A 21,123-nucleotide genomic window follows, 5' to 3' on the forward strand; every position below is an offset into this window, starting at 1 on the left:
TTAATTAGATTTTATATCTATTCAAGCTGTGTTTCTCATTGCTCTTACTTTTTTACTTCCAGAGTCATAGAATAGTTAGGGTTGGAAAGGATGTTAAGATCATCTAGTTCCAACTCCCTGCCATGAGCAGAAATCTGAGTTTCCTCTAAATTTACCTGCCATCACTTCAAGGTACCTGCAAGCTGTAGCATTTGATATGTTCTTTCTAAGAAAAAAAGGACTCCTTCTGCTTTTCTTGATCTGTAATTGAGAGAGTACTTAGAAAATATCCCAGATCCACTCTATGTTTTCCTCTTTGGGTATGCTACCTTTTTAGAGAACCTCAATATCAAAACACAGTATACACTTGAGGCATCCAAGGACTGAACCTTCAGGCCTGTAATTTTAGCTGTGTGATGGGTAATTGAGAACAGTTAGTGGGTAAGCACTGGGTAAGTCCAATGGCTACTCAGCAGAATATTTCACTAGTCACAACCTCTTCTATGTTGATATAACCGAATGTGTGGCAAACACTGTAATTTACATCATGACTGCCTGGCATTTGGCTTCAAGCACATTCCAAGGAGCAGAACAGCACCTCAGGTTACACACCAGTGGTATCAGGAACTGGCTTCTCTAGAAGCGTTAGGCATGTCTGTACCTATCTCCCTACTTACACTCTTAGTCATTGCTGTGTTTTGGGCTGACTGAAGAACAGGCAATCCAGTAGTGGTCAGCATCTCCAAAATGCTTCCTGGGCAGCCAGGTTAGTGTTCAAACTAAGCCATGCTCCCTTGTGTCACTGAATGCCCTCTTAAAAAGCCCCTCTCCAGATTTCTTGTATCCCCTTTAGGCACTGGAGCTGCTCTAAGGCCTCTCCTTAAGGAGACTTCTCCAAGCTGAACCAGCTCAGCTCTCTCAGTCTGGCTCCAGCCAGGAGATCCAGCCCTTGTAGCATCTCTGTGGCCTCCTCTGGACTCGCTCCGACAGCTCCACGTCCCTCTTGTGTTGTCGCCTCAGAGCTGGACACAGGACTGCAGGGGGGTCTCACCAGAGCAGACTAGGGGGAGAATCCCCACCCTCAGCCTGATGGCCACACTCCATTTTATGCAGCCCAGCACAAAGTTGAGTACAAAACTGTATAAATATTAAAGAGTCCAAGGAGTTGTTTTGAAAATGTAGAATTTCTAAATAAATGGGCAAAACCCAAAGGCTGTGTCACCACCTGGCAAAAAGAAGTGCCAGATGCAGGGCAAGCTTTGTGTTGGTTGTATCAACATACTCCAGTGGTTACCTGTGTGTTCTCCTTAAGAAAATAGAGCGTGTCCATACAAACTAACATCAAAAAAAGCTATTTCAATCTAGGCAACTGCCAGACAGTCTACATGTCTTGTTTAAAGGATGCTTTGCAGGGCTGATCTGGGACCTGTAGCATGACTGTTGTTGGATCTGTAGCAGCAAATCTGGTTATCTTCAAATAGCTGCCTGAGTTGCCAACTTTTTTCACTGGTTAGGTCACAGAGCAGCCAGCATCTCCTAGCAATACATCAGTGTTACACAAGAGTGTTTATGAAAGCACTTTAAAACACTTTGATTGGCTGCATCCCTTCTGCTGCAGGGTGATTGTGTTAGTGTGCTGGTGGCTGTGCAAAGAACGGGGAGCTGGGCTTGTGGGACAAGATGCTCAGGCTCGATCGCTGCATCACACCCTCAATGGTTTCTTGTTGCAAGTGGTCCACCTGAGTGGAGTTTATGCTTGTTCTATAATTTATGAATAACAAGATCTTATCATAGAATCCCAGACTGGTTTGGGTTGGAAGTGACCTTAGATCTCATCCAGTTCCAACCCCCTGCCATGGGCAGGGAAGCCTTCCACTAGAGCAGGTTGCTCCAAGTCCCATCCAGCCTAGCCTTGAACACTTCCAGGGGACAATAAATCCAAGTTCCTCCTCATCAAGGTCAAAAGGGAGAAGGGGAGAGCTGGCTAGCTGGGGCTGTGATGCCTCATGGATGTTGGTGCCTCACTGCGTGCTTCTCAGGTCATTTTCTCCATCTCTTTTGCACAGTTTCTCTGACAGGCTGTTGCAAATACCTGTGACTGGTGCTCACCGAGCAGCAGATGTCAATGCCACCTTGTTACCTTTGGAGTTGTGATTTTAAAATGGCACATTTGCGATGGGATTTTTAAACCTACAGCTATTCCAAACTGCGCAGGGAGCACGTGTGCCGCGGTGCAGGCCCAGCACTGAACCTCCCTGGTGCCTTCGCCCCCTCCCAGGCTGAAGAGCTTATGTATGTGTGAGGAGGGAAGGGCAGGAGCAGGACAGGCCGGGAGGGCGGCCCGGGGGCAGCGCCACGTCGCACCGGCAGCCGCTGGGATGGACGGACGGACGGACGAAGGACCGATCGCGGCGGCGTGTGGGGAGCTGGCGCCGAGGCTGCTCCTCCCCGTCTCGGGTGGGAGCGCTCCATCCACGTCTGCAAGTTCGCAGCGGAGGGAGGAGGAGCAGGCGGGCCGGGAAGGGCCGGCGGGCTCGCTTCTGCCTCTCCCCTTTTCTCCGCGTCTCCCTCCCTCCCTGCGCTGTGAGCGCTGTGCGCTGCCCGCTCGCAGCGCTCCATGGCGGGGCCGGCGGCAGTGCGGCGGCAGGGCCGATGCTGCGGGGCGCTGCTAGTGCTGCCGGCCGTGCTGGTGAGCTGGGCCGCCTGCCAGGCGCCGCCGGTGCCCGCCGCACAGCCGCCCCCGGACGGCGCCGAGCTCCGGGTCGAGCGGCGCTTCGTGCCCGAGAGCTGCCCGCGGGCCGTGCGGCCCGGAGATTTCGTGCGCTATCACTACCTCGGCTCCTTTCCCGACGGCACCCGCTTCGACTCCAGGTCTGGCCGGCAGCACCCTCGGGCTTGGGTTCCTGCGAGGGTGCTCTCGGGGAGAGCAGGGGAGGGAGCGGCTCGGTCCCCTAAGGGTGTTTCTGGGGATGGAAGTTGCGGTTGAGGTTCGGTTCAGCTCATCCCAGCTGCGGCCCATGGGCACTTCTGGGGTGAGCGCTTGGAAGAAGGTCAGCGGCAAGCTGTGCAGTGTGGTGCGAGCGAGAACAGAGAGCTCCCATGGGAAGGTGTCTCTGGAATGTGAAAGGGTGAAGAGCTGGGGTGTGATTGCAGGGCACTGGGGGTGAGAGAGACCTCTGTGGAGGCTGGGTCCGGTTCTCAGTGGTTTGCGTGCCCGGACGGATCCCCACTGCATTCTTCCAGTTGCTTCTCCAGTGCATCCACCAGAACCTTTGTGCTCCAAGAGAGGAGACCGTAAGGATATTAGGTTAGCCTGGTAAACAGGAGCACATAGGGTATTGAAGGCTCTCACAGTAACCTGCCTGTTTCTTTCTGTATGTTTCCTATGTGTTCTCCGGGTTCAAACCTTCTGGAACGCAGACATTTCTGAATCATTATCATTGCCAGAAATATAAGAGTTATCAGGCTGTGCTTCCATAAAAGTTTTTGGATAAGTTGACCTATGTACAGTGAAGAACCTGGCTGCTTTCCTGCTGTTATTTTAGGATCAGACAGCCTAAACAGTGGGATCAGGAGCTTGTGAGGAATGTTGATGCTGCCCATGGCTTATTTGTTTTTTGTTTTTTTTTTCCTGTTTCATTCATTACCACTGATCAGAAAGAAAAAACAAAATGTCTTTCAGTAATCCTGGTAATCTTCCTTGTGCTTCAAGGAGAAATCTACTGCCTCAGGGAAGTAACTGTCCCTCGGTGCAAGCTCAGCTCTTCCTCTGGAGCTGAAGTGGCTGGTAGTGCCCCTTCACCAGTGCTTCTGCGGGTAACATTTGGGATGCAGTAACTGGAGTTGGTGCAGCTTCAGTGACGAGGCATAGCGAGGACAGTGAACTCATTGGCAAGTGAGACTCCTGGAGAATCATCCTGAGCTGCAGATGTGAGGACACGCACACACAGAGGCAGCATCCTCACGGCTCATTTTACAAATATGTGGCAACTGGGAAACCGGCCGTGTACTAAGAAGTGTGCTTCTGCTTTCTGCAGATACACACTGAGGCTTACGGTGGGCTGAGCTGGACCAGCACATGTCTGCACCCAGGCAGGGCGCCTGGAGGGTCTTCCCAGGTGCTGGCTTTCATTTAAGTCCAAGTTCTTTGTCATTTGGAGCAGGAGCAGGCTGTGCAGAACTGCACAGCGTTTATCCCTTTCAGTAAACCAGTAACATCAGTGAGAGTCTAATCTAACTTGAGTGTCTGTATGGCCACCTTCATGTCAAGAGGGTGCAGAAAGTCAGGTTTGTTTGGCTTGTATTATTTTCTCTCACATTGACATAAGTTTTTGTTATTCACTAAATATGGTCTATTTTTAATATCAACGGCAGTGATCTGTCATGTTAAGACAATGGAAAATGAGGGGTTTATGTTCTGTAGGTTAATGGAAGAAGTATTTTTGAGTATTTGTCATAAAATATTTAGTGTTCCCTGCAGACAGTCAATATATACTAAAATTGGCCTATTGAAAAGCTCATTTTTCTACTTATCTGCATTGCTACCTGTTGATTGTTTTTTTTTTTTAAGCTCCTGAAAGTTACTGCCAGCATCAGTTTAGTCAAACACTGCTATGAAATTGGCCTAGAAAATGCTCTGGGTGTTGAGCTAAGGGCAGTTTTACTTTGTTTCTTCCTCAGCTACTGAAAATATTCTTGCAGTTTAAGACTATTTTCCTGTATTTCCAAGCAGAGGTGGTCATCCTGCTCTTCTTCCTACCAGGCTGTTGACAGAGTCTTAGTTTATTCTTTATAATCGTATATTCTTTTTTATTATTATAATTTATTATTTATGTTTATTGTGTGTCTGTTTATTTTTTTCCTCCTCATCAGTATTTGCACTTCTATTTCCCTGGCCATAAAATGATCTGGACTTTCAAGTCTGAACTGACTTGCCCAGTCATCTGCTGTTAATTTGGGAATTTCTACTAACAGAAACTAATAATTTTGCTTATTTTTAAGGAATCTGCAGTCACTCCAGCAGAGCTGCATGATCCGTTCACTGCTTTGCCCTGTTTTCTGCTGAGCATCAGTGTCTTCTTGACTGTAGGTTTATATCTGGTTTCTTAGAACCTGTTACTGGTCTTAACACCTTCATTATGTTTTTGTGTGTATAACAGGATTTGGCAGGAGCTAATTTAAATATTTTCCACCCTTGCCTGGGAATAGGGATATTTGTGCAACCAAAAGTGAGTGCTCTGTATAGAGGGTTGTCTGTTCTAAGGGAAACGGTTGCCAGAAGAAAAAATGATGGAGCAAACAGAGAGGTCGCTCAGTGAGAGATCCTTGAGGGATTTGACACTCTGGGACTGTTGGGAGGCTCAGTGTGTTGTGGAAGTGATGTGTATGGTCCTGGAAGGAAAGTTTGACATCATTTCCCTAGCAATATCTAGCTCCTGGCTACTTTCCAGAGAGTTTCAGCAGAAAAGAGGCACAAGCATTTCTTTTGTATTAACTTATTTTCTTCAGGGCTGCCTTTATCTGAGAACTAAAATAAAGTCCTTTGAATTATAAAAGGAATTTGAGAAAATGGGAGTAGCAAAGGCTTAAAAATAGGCATGAAGCTTTTGAAATACTTCCTGCTGTATGTTTATACATCGCTTCAGACTGTCAAATAGCAGCAGTAATTCAGGCACAGCCAAGGGGATCGTTGTGCAGAGTTAAGGTGGTCAACCAAACCATGTAAGCTGATGTTAGTGTTCTGCTGTGGCAATGCTGATGTTCTCCAGCCTCTCTGAGAAGTGATCATTTAAGCATCATTGCTTTTACTTGTCAAAAGTTCATGTGTTATCACAGTGGAAGATCATTTAGCTCTCTTGATTCTTGATCAGTCAAAGTTGTTGTTTAAAGCATGTCTCTATGCCTTAAGTGAGAGATGGGAATGTGGAGGAGAAAAATAAGTAACCAGCTGGAGAAAATAACCAACCACTGACCAATCTCAGAACTAGTACTCAAAAAGGCATCTTTTCTCTTTCTCTCTTCTCCCACGGGAAGTCCCCAACCATGATGTCTCAGATTATGAAGCTTGTCGAGCTGGTGTAATTTATGGTGTTACTCCCCAAAGCGGTGGAATGGTAGAAGGGTTTAGGTTGGAAGGGACCTTAGAGCCCATCCAGCTCCAACCCCTTGCCACAGGCAGGGACATCTTCCACTAGACCAGGTTGCTCAAAGCCCAGAATGAGCTGCTAATGTTTTTGCCCTCCTTTCCCCCTTTAGCTATGACAGAGGATCCACATTCAATGTGTTTGTGGGAAAAGGTCAACTTATTGCTGGGATGGACCAAGCTCTGGTCGGCATGTGCGTGAACGAGCGGCGCTTTGTGCAGATCCCCCCCAAGCTCGCCTATGGAAGTGAAGGTGTCTGTAAGTACAGCACTGGGCCAGCAGGGAGTTGATTGTGCAGGGGATTCAGAAGAGCAGATAGAGGATGGAGGCACAGAGGAGTAGAAATGGCAAGTAGTGAATTTCAGAGAGGTTTTCCCCTGCTCAGGGGTGTTTGTTAAGCCTGGCTAATCTCACCAGGCTCCCTCTGCATGCTGGAGGAAGAGCTGTTGACTCTACAGGACCTTCAGCAAATTAAGCTTTCTACCAAAGTTCACTATTTATTTATACCTGCCTTGATGTTAAATACTTACTGTGGTTTGTCATGGCAGTACTGCACAAGGTCTTGTCAGTGCCAGAATCAGCCTTGCTCTACAGACAGTCAACAAATGCTAAATCAAGATCAGTTTGCCTGATGGGCATGTTTGATAACAATTCATGTTGCCAGATACCCCCTCCGTAAGCAGCTGCAACAGTGACGAGGGGCCGGGGGGGTATAGGCATTACAAGGAGAAGGGTGTATACTGTGCCTGTTTTTTTAGGATATGCATGGATTTTGATTGTGTTGTTTTGCTTTTGCAGCTGGTGTGATACCCCCCAATGCTGTGCTCCATTTCGATGTGCTCCTGATAGATCTTTGGAACTTGGAGGATGAAGTGCAGGTTCAGACTTACTTCAAACCTGAGAAGTGTCCTCGAACAGTCCAGGTGTCTGACTTTGTACGATACCATTACAATGGAACATTCCTAGATGGGACCCTGTTTGATTCAAGGTATGCAGCTGGGCTGTGTGTCTTTGTGTATTTTAATAGGTATCTCATGTCACTTAAACCCATAATTTCCTCCCCCTTCACTGGTATAACAACTGATGTTAATTGCTGAGAAACACAGGAAATTAAAGCTAGCATCATCTGAGTGTCAGTAACTTATTTAGGGGTTATAGGAGAGAGGTACTGACTCAAACCAGTAAAACAGTACATTATTTCTTCATGGGCATTACAAACCCAGATCACTGTTTATTGCAGCCAGCTCAAAATTTCTGTAACCACTGCAGCATAGCAGTTAAAGGTAGAAACAAGCTTTATAAACTAAACAGAGTTCATAATGAAACTGAGCTACTAAAACTTTCATGTTAAGATTTTAAGTTTGCAGCATGTGGACTTCATTGAAGTTTGGTGGAAGATAATGCTGTAATAACAGCTGCCATTAGGTTTGTGAGACACTTTTCAAAACCTCTGCTAGGTTCCTGAAATAGCTAAGCACTCCCAGCCAGCCCTTGGTCAGTCAAGGAACAGTATTTTCAGAGTGGCAACTTGTGAGTTATATCATAGAATCAACAAAGTTGGAAAAGACCTTTAGGATCATCAAGTCCAACTGTTCCCCCAGCACTGCCAGGGCCACCACTAACCCATGTCACTGAGGGCCTTGTCTACATGGTGTGTGATTGCTTCCAGGGATGGTGACTCCAGCACTGCCCTGGGCAGCCTGCTCCAATGCCTGAGCACCCTCTCTGTGAAGACATTGTTCCTACTATCCAGTCTAAAACCTTCCCTGGTGCAGCACGAGGTCACTGCTGGTACAGGCCAGGATGCTGTTGTCTTTGGCCACCGGGGCACACTGCTGGTGATACTGTGCATAGCATGGGGCTTTTAAAGGTTAATGCTGTTCTTTCCTGGGGCTGTCTAACATTTAGTCATGTTTTGTTTGTGTTTCTGTTTTCTTGTTTAGCCATAATCGGATGCGGACTTACGATACTTATGTGGGAATTGGGTGGCTGATTCCTGGTATGGACCAGGGTCTCTTGGGAATGTGTGTAGGAGAGAAGCGCATTATCACAATACCACCTTTCCTGGCATATGGAGAAGAAGGAGATGGTAAAAGTTATTATTATCTTTTAATCTAAGTGATTCATATTTTAAAACAAACTTGTATTTGTGTATTTTAACTTTATGGGCAGCATTATTACTGATTCCAGACAGATGGAACAAAGTGGTGGAGAGAGAGGTTCAAAATGTATTATATGCAGGATCGGACTGGTTAGAAAGTACAAGTTTTTTTTTTTTGATAAAATTGTAATCTTTGTATACTGAAATTTTATTCAGAAAATATAATCTGCAAGATGGATTAATTGGCCTATGAGGCTGTATGCAGCCTGCAGCTCATACACAGAGGTGCCCATGTTAAATGAGGGGGCAGTTAAGTATAGTTTGGAACTCATCCTTAAATTCTTTCTCTGCTCAAATATTTAAGGATATGTCTGTGGATCCAAGGTTTCATACCCCTTCCATGAATTCATTACCATTAACTGTGATAGCCATCTCCATGAATAACAAAACCTGTGTGGAGCTGGGTTTTGATCTTAATGGTCCTCAGTCAAAGCAACCCATGCTGTAATTTGTGTATTGATGGAAAGGTACTTTTTCACTGAGATACTCAGTTTACCCTTCTTCAACTCCATCATGTGGTCTCCTGTTTTGATATTAACATGATGGGAAGAATGGATGTGCCACGTATTTCTTCTAATGGTTATTTTATGCACTTTCATGGAGTGTGTTGGAAATACTGGTAGACTAAACCATGCAGCTCAGATGGAGCTATATTGACTAAAGTAGGTGTTGCTGAAGAGGCTATTCTTAGTGAAGCAGTGCTATCACAGTAGGAGCAGAAGGAAATAATTGAGTTGAAGAACTGAGTGACAAACCCACTGAAAATGACTGACTATAAGCAGATTATGCTGATTTATTTTGGGAGGGGTGGTGCTTGATAGTCAGCTGTTTCTTACCAGTTTTCTGCTCCAACACTTCTGTAGGTAAGGAGATACCTGGCCAAGCTTCCCTTGTCTTTGATGTGGTTTTGCTAGACCTCCATAACCCCAAAGATGGCATTGCTATTGAGAACCAGCAGGTGCCTGAGTCTTGCGAGCGGAGGAGCCAGGCAGGAGACTTCCTCCGGTACCATTACAATGGCACACTCTTGGATGGCACACTGTTTGATTCCAGGTAACCAGATGGTTCAGCCCTTCAGACCATTTGCAATTTGACTTGTCTGTTTTGTCCATAACATATCCAGTTATTTGCTTTTCCTTCCTTTTTGCAATTGTTAAGTGGATTTGGAGTCTTCTTAAAAGCCTCAAAGAAAACTTTCAATATGGGAAGGAAGACAAAGACCTCTTTGTGTTATGACAGTATCACAAACGCCATCTAGGGGTGGTGATCCACCTCGTGAAGCTATGTATGCTTCAGACACGTGCCTGAAGACTCTTTGCCCCATAGAGCTTATTTGCCACATAGGTGATACTACTGAAGAGAGAACAGATCAGTGATTCCCACTGTATGTCCTGAAAACTGTGAGTCAGCATGCTAGTGGCTCATTTGAGGTTAATCTCAAGAAGCTCTTTCCAGTTGCGCTTGAAAACTGCATTTTGAAGGCTGATATCTTTTAGGACTGAACTCAGTGATGGGGTTTCTGTGGTAAAGGAAGAGGGATTGCTGTTGTGTCAAATTTAAAGCTCTGTGGGCATGTGAGACTCGTGTACAGGATTATATGATGAATAAGAAATACCCTTGTAGCTTCCTGCCACTTTTGTTTGCTCTTCAATGAGCAGTACTTTACTTTCCACTCTAGCTTTCAGAACAGTTGGCACAAGTAGCCAAAAAGAGTTGAAGATGAGCCATTGTAAAATGTTTTAAAAAATAAACTCATGGAAGGAAGAGTGTTTAGTACTGCTACAGCTGCTGTGTTTTTTCCTTCTGTAATAGTGAGCTGCAGAACTGCCCCATGGCAGCTCAGCCACGGCTGTCTGGACTCAGAGGAGTTGAACTACATCAGGGTCTGTCCTGATCTTGCTGTTCTTCAGAGTTACCTTGTAAAGATGAATTGAAACCTTTCTACCTTCCTTTCCTTGGGCTGTGCCTTCATGTAGCATGCCTTGAGGAAAGGCAGAAGACAGGCACATCCTTGTAATAGACCTCATTTGTTGTCATGGGCTTGTTTTATTTCTGTCATTAGGTGTTGAAGCAGATCCTACGCAGAGGTGATTGGCATAGTGGGAAGGGAGGGATAGTATTGATAGTGTTTTGTTGGTGTGACTCATTTTAATCATGTGCATCCCACCTTCTTGTAGTAGTTGTACTAGTAGCTGTGGTTGCAAAATGAGATAGTCTGAAGAGTGTCTTGTGAAAATGAACATAAACTACATCTAGTTGATAGCATTTACTAAAGTAGAGTCAGGGCAGAGGAAAACTTAAAGAAAAAAGCTGATTTTTTTCAGTTACTTATCAAAACATGTTTTAATCTAAAATACAGAAATAAGTGAGATTTTCTTTCCAGGTATGGTAGGAATGTGTTTGCAGATAAGCTGTATCCTAGCCAGGGTCCCAGTGCCAGTTAGTGAGTGATGCACACTGACTGATGAAACCTGGTGGCCTACATTCATTGAACATGGTGATTGCATTGTGCTTCTTAGGTGCTAATTAATGACCTGAACTGCTTTCAGAATTGTATTGCAAATCTGCTGCAAGGTTCTGTGTTTGCTGGAGCACACCTGACACTGCTAACATGCATTTCCCATAGCTACTCGCGGAATCGCACGTATGACACCTATGTTGGGCAAGGTTATGTCATTGCTGGAATGGATGAAGGTTTGCTTGGTGTGTGCACTGGTGAAAAAAGGAGAATAATCATCCCCCCTCACCTTGGATATGGAGAAGAAGGAAGAGGTGAGCTTCACTTTTCATTTGAGGCTTCTGTAATTAATGATGTTTCCTTTCTTGTTGAGTGCATTTGTATGTAGTTCCCCTTTTTTTTGGCATTTAAAGACTTAGGTTGTTATTTTGTGGGCATAGAGCTGACAGGATTACACCCACGATTTGCAGAATGAGTTTAATTAACTAGTAGGACAGGAAGAATGCGGAACAGCCTCACATGTCATTGGTGACCTGAACTCATTTGGATGATGGGTGGCTCAGACAGACTGGCACTTAGGTGCCAGGAGCTCTGCAGGGTGAGATCTTTCTTCCTTCCTTCCTGAATGTGTGCAAAAGCTCTGTGTGCTGAAGGAATTCATTGTGGCTTCTTCGCCATCCTTTCCACCAACACAGGTTTTGTGGATTCCTAAACCTGTAAAGGGTGGATGAATGTAACGGTGAAGTGTGTGTGTAACATGCAATTAACATTCCTTTGGGAAAAGTCATTAGTACCCACAAAGATTGGTGTGAGAGGTTGAAGGTAGTAACCCTTCACACTGATCACAGACCTAAGGCTGGTGTTTCAAAAGGTACCTCCTGGGATGTTACTTGGGAAAAGTGACTTAGAAAAAAGGCCTCTCCTTTGGGACTGCAAATTCTATGCCATTGAATCAGGGAATCAGACTCCTTTACCAACAATTCCCATTCCTGGATCAGTATGTGTCTTGTTAGTCCTGGTAATGCAGTTGCACATTGTCCTGGGAGGAGGAAGAAGTTGCTTTGCTGTCAGGATGTTGTAAGGAAACATCACCTTTCAGGCATTATGGCATTCCTTGAAGTATGCGAAGTCCTACGGGAATTTTGATGCTCAGTAATGAACTGGTACATGAAACACAAATCAGTTATTTGGGATGGTCACAGGAAATACCTGGTTGTTGCTTCATATCAGTGTATTTTTCAAATTCAGAGTAATGCATTTTTTTTCCTTCACTGTTGAACTGAGGTTTTAGTGCTTTTCCACTGCTTCTCCTTCACTGGATACAGCTTGCATTAGTTGCACACAGAGGAGAAATAATCCTTTAATTCTGAATGAGAAGAGCAAAATAACTTGGTAGCAAGCGCAGTGGGAATATGTATTCCTGCGGGATGCAGAACCTGGCCATCATAAGCCTGTTTGGGTACCATTTCTTTCTCTACTTGCCTGATTTTATTCCTATTTAGGGAAGATTCCAGGATCTGCAGTGCTGGTCTTTGACATCCATGTGGTTGACTTCCACAACCCCTCAGATTCAGTCAGCATTACTGTGAACTATAAACCTTCCAACTGCACCGTCCTGAGTAAGAAAGGGGATTACTTGAAGTATCACTACAATGCTTCACTCCTGGATGGTACTTTGCTAGACTCAACGTAAGTATATCCCTGGCAGCTGGTTGAGGGCCTGGAGCACAAGTGTGATGAGGAGTGGCTGAGGGACCTGAGGGGTTTAGTCTGGAGAAGAGAAGGCTCAGGGGGGACCCTATCACTCTCAACTGCTTGACAGGAGGATGGAGCCAGGAGCGGGCTGGTCTCTGCTCCCAAGAAACTAGTGACAGGACAAGAGGAAATGGCCTCAAGCTGCACCAGGGGAGGTTTAGATGGAGGTTAGAAATAATTCTTTCCCCAAAGGGTGCTCAGGCATTGGAACAGGCTGCCCAGGGCAGTGCTGGAGTCACCCTCCCTGGAAGAGTTCACACATGATGAGGCCCTCAGTGGCATGGGTTAGTGGTGGCCTTGGCAGTGCTGTGGAATGGTTGGACTTGAACATATAAAGGCCTTTTCCAACCCCATTGATTCTATGATTATATGATTCTATAGCATAATGAGAGAACTGGGAACAAAGAAGGTGTAGGAGTGTGTTGGAGAAGAATATAGACACTACAAGTGGAGTGATGAAGGAGGTTGTCTGTGTGGCAGTTCAGGTGCCTGGGCCAGTCCTACTAGAGTGACACTGATTTCAGTGTGAATGAACTGCCTGAGTGTGTTCAGTTTCTTGGGCAGGTTTTGCTCTCTGTGTGGGTTCAGTGCTCCCAAGAGAGGTCTCATAGGTGTATATGGTATAGGGCTTGTTAAAGCTGTCTTGAGTGTGGTATACAGTCAGTTGTCACCAATCACATTTGGAGCACACATGGGTGCTAGTTTTCCTTTATTGTAGTGTTGTGGTGTCAGCATGGAGAAACTGTCAGAGAGCCTGATTGTGATGGTAATGATCATTTCCTCCTTCCTGTTAACAGTAGGTTCATGAGGGAAGTAAGAGACTGCTCCAGTCTGTCTCATATAGAACTGAAGTGAGCCCATGGCACTGGTTGCTGCAGCTACAAGAACGCTTCTGCTACTTTTTTTTTCCCACCTTCATCTTTTGGGTAGCGCAAGTGATCGTTATTTAGGTTGGAAGATTTGTTTTTGGAAGGGAAGTTGGGAAAAGCTATTCTTAAACAGGTTATAATTAATATAGGAAGCAGTTTGTAGTTTTCACAGTGTACACCATAGCTTGCAGAGCTGAAAAGCTGGCTGACACTGAAGCTCTTAATGTGATGCTGTAGGCGAGTATGTATGCAAGAAATGTGTTTGGAATCAAAACACCTTTTATATGGCAGGAATGCTCATTTTGTAGCAGGAAGTAAGGGATGTGGAGACTGTCTTATTCTAAGCAGTTTGTAGAGAACCAAAGATCATGTATCTTATGCTCCTAATTTTAAGGCTGACCTCAAAACCACTGAATTGTTTTCTTTCCAAATAAACCAGAATATTCTGTGGTGGTACTGCCAGGCCAGATAACCAAAGGAGACCAACAGGAGAAAGGGTCATAGAATCTTAGAGTCACAGAATAGTTTGGGTTGGAAGGTTGAAGGCTCATCCAGTTCTAACCCCCTGCCATTAGAGCAGCTTGCTCCAAGCCCCGTCCAACCTGGCCTTGAGCACTGCCAGGAATGGGGCAGCCACAGCTTCTCTGGGCAACCTGTGCCAGCACCTCACCACCCTCACAGGGAAGAGCTTCTGCCTAATGTCTAACCTAAATCTAGGTCCTGCTGTTGTGACGTGTACCACGTAAAAAGTCTTAACATTGCAGGCTCTGCTTTTAGAATCACTTTAACTTGTGATGATTTCTAATTTTAGAAACAAGCCACCAGCAGCAAGGTAAAATTCAAAATATAATGTGGTTAAATAGCAGTAGTAGTATGTGAGATACTTCCATGCTGTGTTGGTTCAGTGACTGCTGTGCTGTAGTGGCTGATTTTATTACAGGGCTGGCTGATCCATGTGAATGCACCCTGATCCTCATGGGCTGGTAGTTTTGCGACAAATATACCTCTGGAATATGGATATCTGCTAAAAAAGCCAACTTAATTAGTTAAAAATATGTGAAAGGCAAAAGCCTTGTTTTGAGATAAAATACCTTGGGGGTTTAGTTGGCGGGATTAATGATTTTAATTGGGTTTCATTTAAGAAGCCTATCATTTTAGTATCAGAGGACCTGTCAGCAGTAGGGACGCTTCTGTTTGGTGCTGGCCATAACTTGCTACCTTGGGAACAACTTCAGGTAACTGCTTGGTAGAACAGAGCACTGGGCATGTAGTTAATTTTTGGTAATGGCAGGACACTAACTAGAAACTGCTATTTCTGTGGTCATTTGGAACAACAGAAATCCTCTACTGTATGTTGAGGGCTTCTATAATTCTTCTTCTTCTTCCCTTCCTCTCCAGACACAGCCTCGGCAAGACCTACAACATAGTTCTGGGATCTGGGCAGGTGGTGGTGGGGATGGACATGGGCCTGCAAGACATGTGTGTTGGGGAGCGCCGAACTGTTGTTATTCCACCTCATCTTGGGTATGGAGAAGATGGAGTTGGTAAGTGAGTGAATCCTAATGCACATCCACTTAGCATCTCTTGAGTAACTGAAACACAAGTACACAAGGTTTGTTATTTGCTGTGCTTTAGGGTGAGCTCCTTAATGGGATTTTTTAAAGAGGTTTTTCATGTCATTGCGTTAGGATTCCCCCCCCTTCACGAATGAAATGAACATACTGTCTGTGCTGTGTTTTAAGTCACTGTTCCTGTGGTCCATAGCCCATCCCAGTATAAAAGGGAACACGTGCCCCAGTAATGTTGCTCTGTTATAGTATGATCCAGGAACTCTGTTGCAGAAGGAGGTAGACAGTTGCTCTCTGTGATGGGGAATTGGATGCTCATGCCTGGACATGCCACATGTTATGCGGGAAACAAAACTGAAGGGGCCTGTTCCGCACTGATGTGATAAAAAATTCAAAGAAAAACTCAAACCTCAAGAAACTACGTTAAGTCAAATGTGAGATGTGAAATGGGATCAGTGCTGTTGAAACACCAACACCAACATGTTTAAGGCAGTTTGCTCTGGTTTAGAGCATTGAAGCCGATCCATGTTGTAATGACAGGGCCAACAGTGATAAAAAGAACAATACAGAAGTGACAAGAACTTTCATATCCCAAGATGTGTGGTTGCTACTGGTCCTCTGAGTTAAAAGACTTGAGGAAGAGGAGTCAGGAGATCACCAACAAACTCTCATGTGTATGGAAACAATTGCAGAAGTTGCTGTGTTCTCAGAATAGCTCCAGAAGAGTTTGTGTTTTATAAAGACTGTCAGGCATTATGTGCCAGGCTTAATGGAGAATTAATTTGTGATAAGAAATAAGGAAGCATTTTCACTTGTACCTGTCTTCCATGAAAAAGTATGAGTATTATATATATTATTACATAAAATTGCATAGTTCTATGTAATAAATTGAAAGTCTCATAAGAAGCCTGCTGTGTTAAATACCTGTCACAGGTATTTGCCATCATTCAGATTACATTTGCTACCCATGGTCTGAATCGCTGGATGGTTGCTAGTGCCTTGGTGAGTACACAGGTACCTGAAGAGATTTGCTTGTTTGCTGCTGGGCAGAAGTTAGAGATGACCTCCATTTTCTTTATCAAGAATAAATCAAACTCCTTCCTTCCATGGTTTCAGCATCTCAAGCTGCTGCAGCACTCCTGAGTGTCAGTTAGCACCTCAATACACAGTGTATGGGGGAGATAAAGGAAAATGTTTTATACAGTTTTATAAGTAAAAACAAACAAACAAAAAAAAGGATGCAGTTTTATTCTGAAAGCTTCCTTCATGTCTTGGTCACCTCTGCTGAAGTGAACAGAAGATTTGGTGGTTTGGGATCACGGGGTTTGGGGATTGCAGTAGAGAAGGTGCTGTTGGAGGAGAAAGAGAAATTTAGTTGTGGATTGAAAGGATATACATCCTTCAGTGTAAGAGAAGATCATGCCCCTCTGCCATTTGTTGTGACAGAAGGAGAAGTGCCTGGTAGTGCTGTACTGGTTTTTGACATCGAACTGCTGGAGCTGGTGTCTGGCTTGCCCGAAGGGTACATGTTTGTGTGGAATGGGGAAGTCTCTCCTAATCTGTTTGAAGAAATAGACCAGAATCACGATGGAGAGGTTCTTTTGGAGGAGGTAAGCTGAAACAATGAGAACACTTGCAGTGATTTTCTCCTACTACCATCATCAGGGTGCTTTCTTCTAACACCATCACTGCAGATGTTGAAGAATGGGATCTCTCCTCTTCCCCTCCTCTTCCCCTCTTCTTTGACATGGTGTTTGTTGTCAACAGGAAGGCAACATGTCAATTAAAATGTGGTTATTTAGCCTTAGAGATGGAACCAAAAAGAAGTAATGTAAGAATGGCTAAGAAAGGAGTTGTATTTTTTTAGTTTCTTCGTAACTCTGTCTTTTCACCTTTCTCTGTCATTCTGTTCTGTGTCCTTCCTCGCTGGAGTACTGTTGCCAGCAGCACTCAAAGGGTGGGCTGGGGCCCTATGGAACAGCATGAGATGCTTTTGAGCGTTTTAACAAGCCAGTGGGGTAAAACCAGAGTCTCATTTTCCCTTCCCCTAGCACTCTTTTCCACCTCTTTCTTTTCCTTCCTTCTCCATCTTCTCTTGTGTTTACCTCCACTTTTGCTCTTGCCTAATAGAAAAGTGCTTTTAGCACCCTAGGGAATGAATGGTGTTGGATGTGACTGTTGCTGGCACATCCTTCTGGTCACCTAGCAAGGAGGAGAGGGAGAAGCTGAGGAGGTAGAAGTGCTTGACCTAGGAGGTGTAAGTTAATGTCAGGAGTAGCATTTCTTGCTGAAGCTTATTTAACAAGAGGTGCCAGAGCTCACAGGAGTTGAAGAAGTTGTGTTTGACTGTGGACTTCTTGTCTTTGGCAAGCCAGCAGTAAGGCTTCTGTCAGATGTTGTCTCATCACATTGAATAACTTCATCATACATATCAGGAAAAGGACTTTAAGGGAAAACTAACCTTGGAACCTTTCTTACTATGGAGGCAAGCCAGAGGCATAATGCCTGAAGAGACTTTAGCAAATCTCATGGTATTCTGATACTCAAAGTCTCATTTCCTTGTTTCACTCTTTTTTCATTATGTGTGGTTTCTTGTAAGATGCAGGCAGATGTTTCTTTTACAGTGTGAGCTGCTTGCATTGGCCTGTGAAATTAACCCACCCCGTCCATGTTCTGTGTCACTCTCTGTTCAACTCATTGTCCCCTTAAATTATGAAAAATAGCTTTTCTTGTTAGGGGTCCAGGACCCACTGGAGTAAGTGAGGAAATCCACAAAGAGCAATTTAACCTCACATGTCTGTCCAAATTAGTCCAGTTTAGGTTGTTAGCATTATGTGTGTGTACTTTTACATACACTTAGTAAAATGCTAACAGTCAACAGCAGGTAAGTACTGCTTTTGTAAATACTCTTTCAGTTTTAAATGCCTGTCTCACTGTGAGCTTTCTTCTCCCCCTTTCTCTCCACACAGTTTTCAGAGTACATACAAGCTCAGGTTGATTCGGGTAAAGGAAAACTAGCTCCGGGGTTTGATTTTGAAAAGATTGTGAAAAACATGTTCACCAATCAAGACCGGGATGGAAATGGTAAAGTTACTGCTGAAGAATTCAAGTTGAAGGACCAGGAGGCCAAAGAAGGACATGATGAACTGTAAAGAACCAAAAAGCAAAGAAGTCCTGAACTGAGCTACTGTTTGAACGTGCGTACTGAAAGAGGTTTGGGCGGGCATGTTTCTGAAAGGTCAGCACTCAGCCAGCCAGCCTGCGGCTGTCCACTGTGCTGGCAGGCTGCTACATGGGAAGAGGGTTTGCAGTTGGAATCATTAGGTCTATTTGAAGAAAGTGTTCAGTGCCTCAAGTTAGGATGTGCCAACAGATAGAGTATACAGCTGGACCTGAGCCACAGGGCCTGGCTTTATGCTAAAGATTAGATGTTCTCATGGAACAACACACAGGGGGGATGGGTGAATCATTTGGGATGGATGGGCTGATGGATGGATGAATGGGTGGGTGGGTGGGTGGGTGGTAGGGAAAAAACTTACTGAGTGCTTTTAAAAGAATTTTAAGATACCTTCTGTACGTGAAATATTTGTGCAGGAAAATGAACCAGCAAACATTTCCCACGAAAATAACCTGTAAAATGGGCAGCAGTTGAGCCCAGCTCTTTTCAGAATGCATGAGCTCTCTTTCCAGTAGCTGAACAGACTCCCAGGACTATTTGCCATCTGACATGCGAATTGCAGAGCATGCAGCTGCTAGCTATGCCATTGCAGAATTCCGTAAGCTGTGAATTAAATTAAACAGGCCTAGAATTGTACCCATGTGTGTGCTGGGTTTTCACCTGATGGAGTAAAAGTCTGCTACCAGCTGCCTTGTAGTTCATTAATAACCTTGACTCTGGCTGGCCTGTTCAAACAGTTCCCCACAGCGATGCCCACACCTCCCTGGCTGCCACCTTATTTATAGTTTTGTTAGACTTCACATATTAGTATTCCAGGGTCCAAATACTGTCATAAATACGGGACACAACTGATGTTGTGTTGGGCATCTGTCCCCTGTATTGGGAATGGTTAGAGTGAGGAGGAAGGACTTGGAGCAGAGCAGTCTGGCATGGCAAACACCCAAAATGACAGTGACACAACCAAGGAACAGAACTCTGAGTCTGCAAAGGTTCTGGCCTATCCCTCCATACCGGATCAGCCCTAGGGGTGCAGCTGGAATGGGGTGTACTCGAGACACGGACCCATTAGGTCTGTAGACATGGCAGGCTGTTGAGTAGGAAATACACAGACCCCCTTAGTATGATTCCCCCTCAGTACACTGCATGTAAAGAGCACAAACACACATCCGATGAGACACTGTTGAGGACAAGGAGAAGGGGAGTTGTGTTCCATTATCTGCTTTGTGTCTAGTTTCTTGCTTTTCTTGATCTGTATGTGTGGGTTGGGAGCTCCCTGAGACCTGCTTTTTAAAACCTGGTATTTCAATTGGATGAAAACATTTTGTATTGGGTTTTTTAATACAGTTGTTATAGAAGGAGGAGTGAAATATTTTGTTTTGATACCATTAAATGTCGGGTTACTGATCTTTTTGTTAAATAAAATGTTGATGAATTATTACTGCTAACATTTCTTTGTTTTCTTTTTCCCCCGTTTTGGGAGCTTGAAAGGAAGCAGGACCCCTTGGTGCAGCACTCTCCTCCTGCACAACGCAGGCTTAACCTGAGTATGGGCAATACTGCTATTAGTCTTCAGGAAAAATGCTTTAAACTAGGATTATAAGGAACAACGTTTCATTCCTCAGGTTAGTGAAAGCAACCTCCCTGGGCATTGTGTCTGAGGTTTGGTGCTCTCCCTGTGCAGCCTGTTCCAATGCTTGAGCACCCTTTGGGGGGAAGGAATTGCTCCTCATCTCCATCTAAACCTCCCCGCTGGTGCAGCTTTGATGCCGTTTCCTCTTGTCCTGTCCCTTGTTCCTTGGGAGCAGAGAGCAGTCCCCTCCTGGCTCCATCCTCCTGTCAGGTAGTTGTAGAGAGTGGTAAGATCCCCTCAGCCTTCCCCCCTGAGCCTTCTCTTCTCCAGACTAAACCCCCCAGGTACCTCAGCCGTTCCCCATCACACTTGTGCTCCAGGCCCTGCACCAACTCCGTTGCCCTTCTCTGGCCCTGCTCCAGCACCTCAGTAACTCTTGATGATAACTCTTGTCATGTCATTAATAGCCATATGAAAAGGGATGTCAAGGGAAGGAGAGACTCCAGCAATCAGCTGCTGCTCCTGTAACGCAGCAGCCAGGTTCCCAGCCTGGGCACCTGATTCCCATTAAGTAGCCAGCTGATGAAAGGGAGCTGCCCGTAGTCAAAGGTGGAGGTTGGTTGTGGAGTTATTAGAGGCTTACTAGGAAGGGGACATGGGTGCGCATCCAGAGAAATTCAGGTATTTATATTGTGTGTTTTTCTTGTCCTAACTGGACAGAGGTGCTTTCTGCTGTGTAACTGATTAGGAGGAAACTGTAAACCTGTAGAGGTCCCCAGTACTTGATCTTGGGCATGTGCTAGAGACAGAACAGATACTGTGAGTAGAGTCAAAAAACTTATAAATTCACTTAACTTTGTTGCTTATTCCTTGCTTTAAACTTTAAATAAGACTCTTTTGGCTCCAACAGAATGATCTGGGAAATGTATGATACCTTTCTTTCTAAGTTGAATCATACATTAAATACACTTTCAGTGTTGCAAACTGTTTCTGATTAGAAACTTGACTTGGAAAGACATTTTGTGAATAATACCTCTTTCCCAAAACTAAATGTAGAATCTGGTTAGCAATTAGAGGGACTGGACTTTCTGGAAGAGGTGCGGTGATGATGCTGTTTGTAGTTAATTTTGCTTATGATTTTGGAAGGCAGTGTGAATTGAATGTATCAGTTCTTATTTCTAGCCAATAGATGTGTAACAAAAAGATGGGATTTAGAAAAAGTGGAGCGTATCTGAAAATGCATCTTATGTTTTCCACTGGTTACCATATAATCAAGAGCTATGGTTGGCAGTGGGATGATGAAAGGATGTTGTTAAACTGTACAGTACTATGTAGGTTTTTTAAAGTGGACTTCCTGATTCAGGTTGGTTGTGTTGGTGCCTATTCTCTCAAAAAAGCTGCACGTATGCTATCTCAAGAAGTAAATTATTTTGTGTACAGAT

General features: G+C 44.6%; 2 protein-coding genes across 4 annotated transcripts in view; one reads left to right on the forward strand and one right to left on the reverse strand.

Annotated features, from left to right (window-relative positions):
• Positions 1-19,546, forward strand: part of FKBP9 (FKBP prolyl isomerase 9) — a 31,165-nt gene extending 11,619 nt beyond the window's left edge. Inside the window, exons 1-10 of one of the 3 annotated variants that reach the window (XM_062625483.1) lie at positions 2,580-2,850; positions 6,235-6,380; positions 6,921-7,110; positions 8,066-8,211; positions 9,147-9,336; positions 10,910-11,055; positions 12,244-12,430; positions 14,764-14,909; positions 16,380-16,543; positions 17,903-19,546. In XM_062625483.1, the coding sequence (XP_062481467.1) occupies positions 2,597-2,850; positions 6,235-6,380; positions 6,921-7,110; positions 8,066-8,211; positions 9,147-9,336; positions 10,910-11,055; positions 12,244-12,430; positions 14,764-14,909; positions 16,380-16,543; positions 17,903-18,085 (1,752 nt within the window). In that variant the 5' untranslated portion in view covers positions 2,580-2,596 and the 3' untranslated portion in view covers positions 18,086-19,546. Of the gene's footprint in view, positions 1-2,575; positions 2,851-6,234; positions 6,381-6,920; positions 7,111-8,065; positions 8,212-9,146; positions 9,337-10,909; positions 11,056-12,243; positions 12,431-14,763; positions 14,910-15,473; positions 15,840-16,379; positions 16,544-17,902 lie in introns of those variants that run through there. The other 2 variants (XM_062625484.1, XM_062625485.1) reach the window with 2 other exon arrangements.
• Positions 1-21,123, reverse strand: part of KBTBD2 (kelch repeat and BTB domain containing 2) — a 330,011-nt gene that overhangs the window by 47,480 nt on the left and 261,408 nt on the right. The window lies entirely within an intron of this gene.

Source organism: Pezoporus occidentalis, unplaced genomic scaffold, assembly GCF_034315485.1.
Source record: "Pezoporus occidentalis ecotype Australia unplaced genomic scaffold, CSIRO_AGI_Poc_V1 ctg28, whole genome shotgun sequence".
In the NCBI taxonomy this organism is placed as follows: domain Eukaryota; kingdom Metazoa; phylum Chordata; class Aves; order Psittaciformes; family Psittacidae; genus Pezoporus; species Pezoporus occidentalis.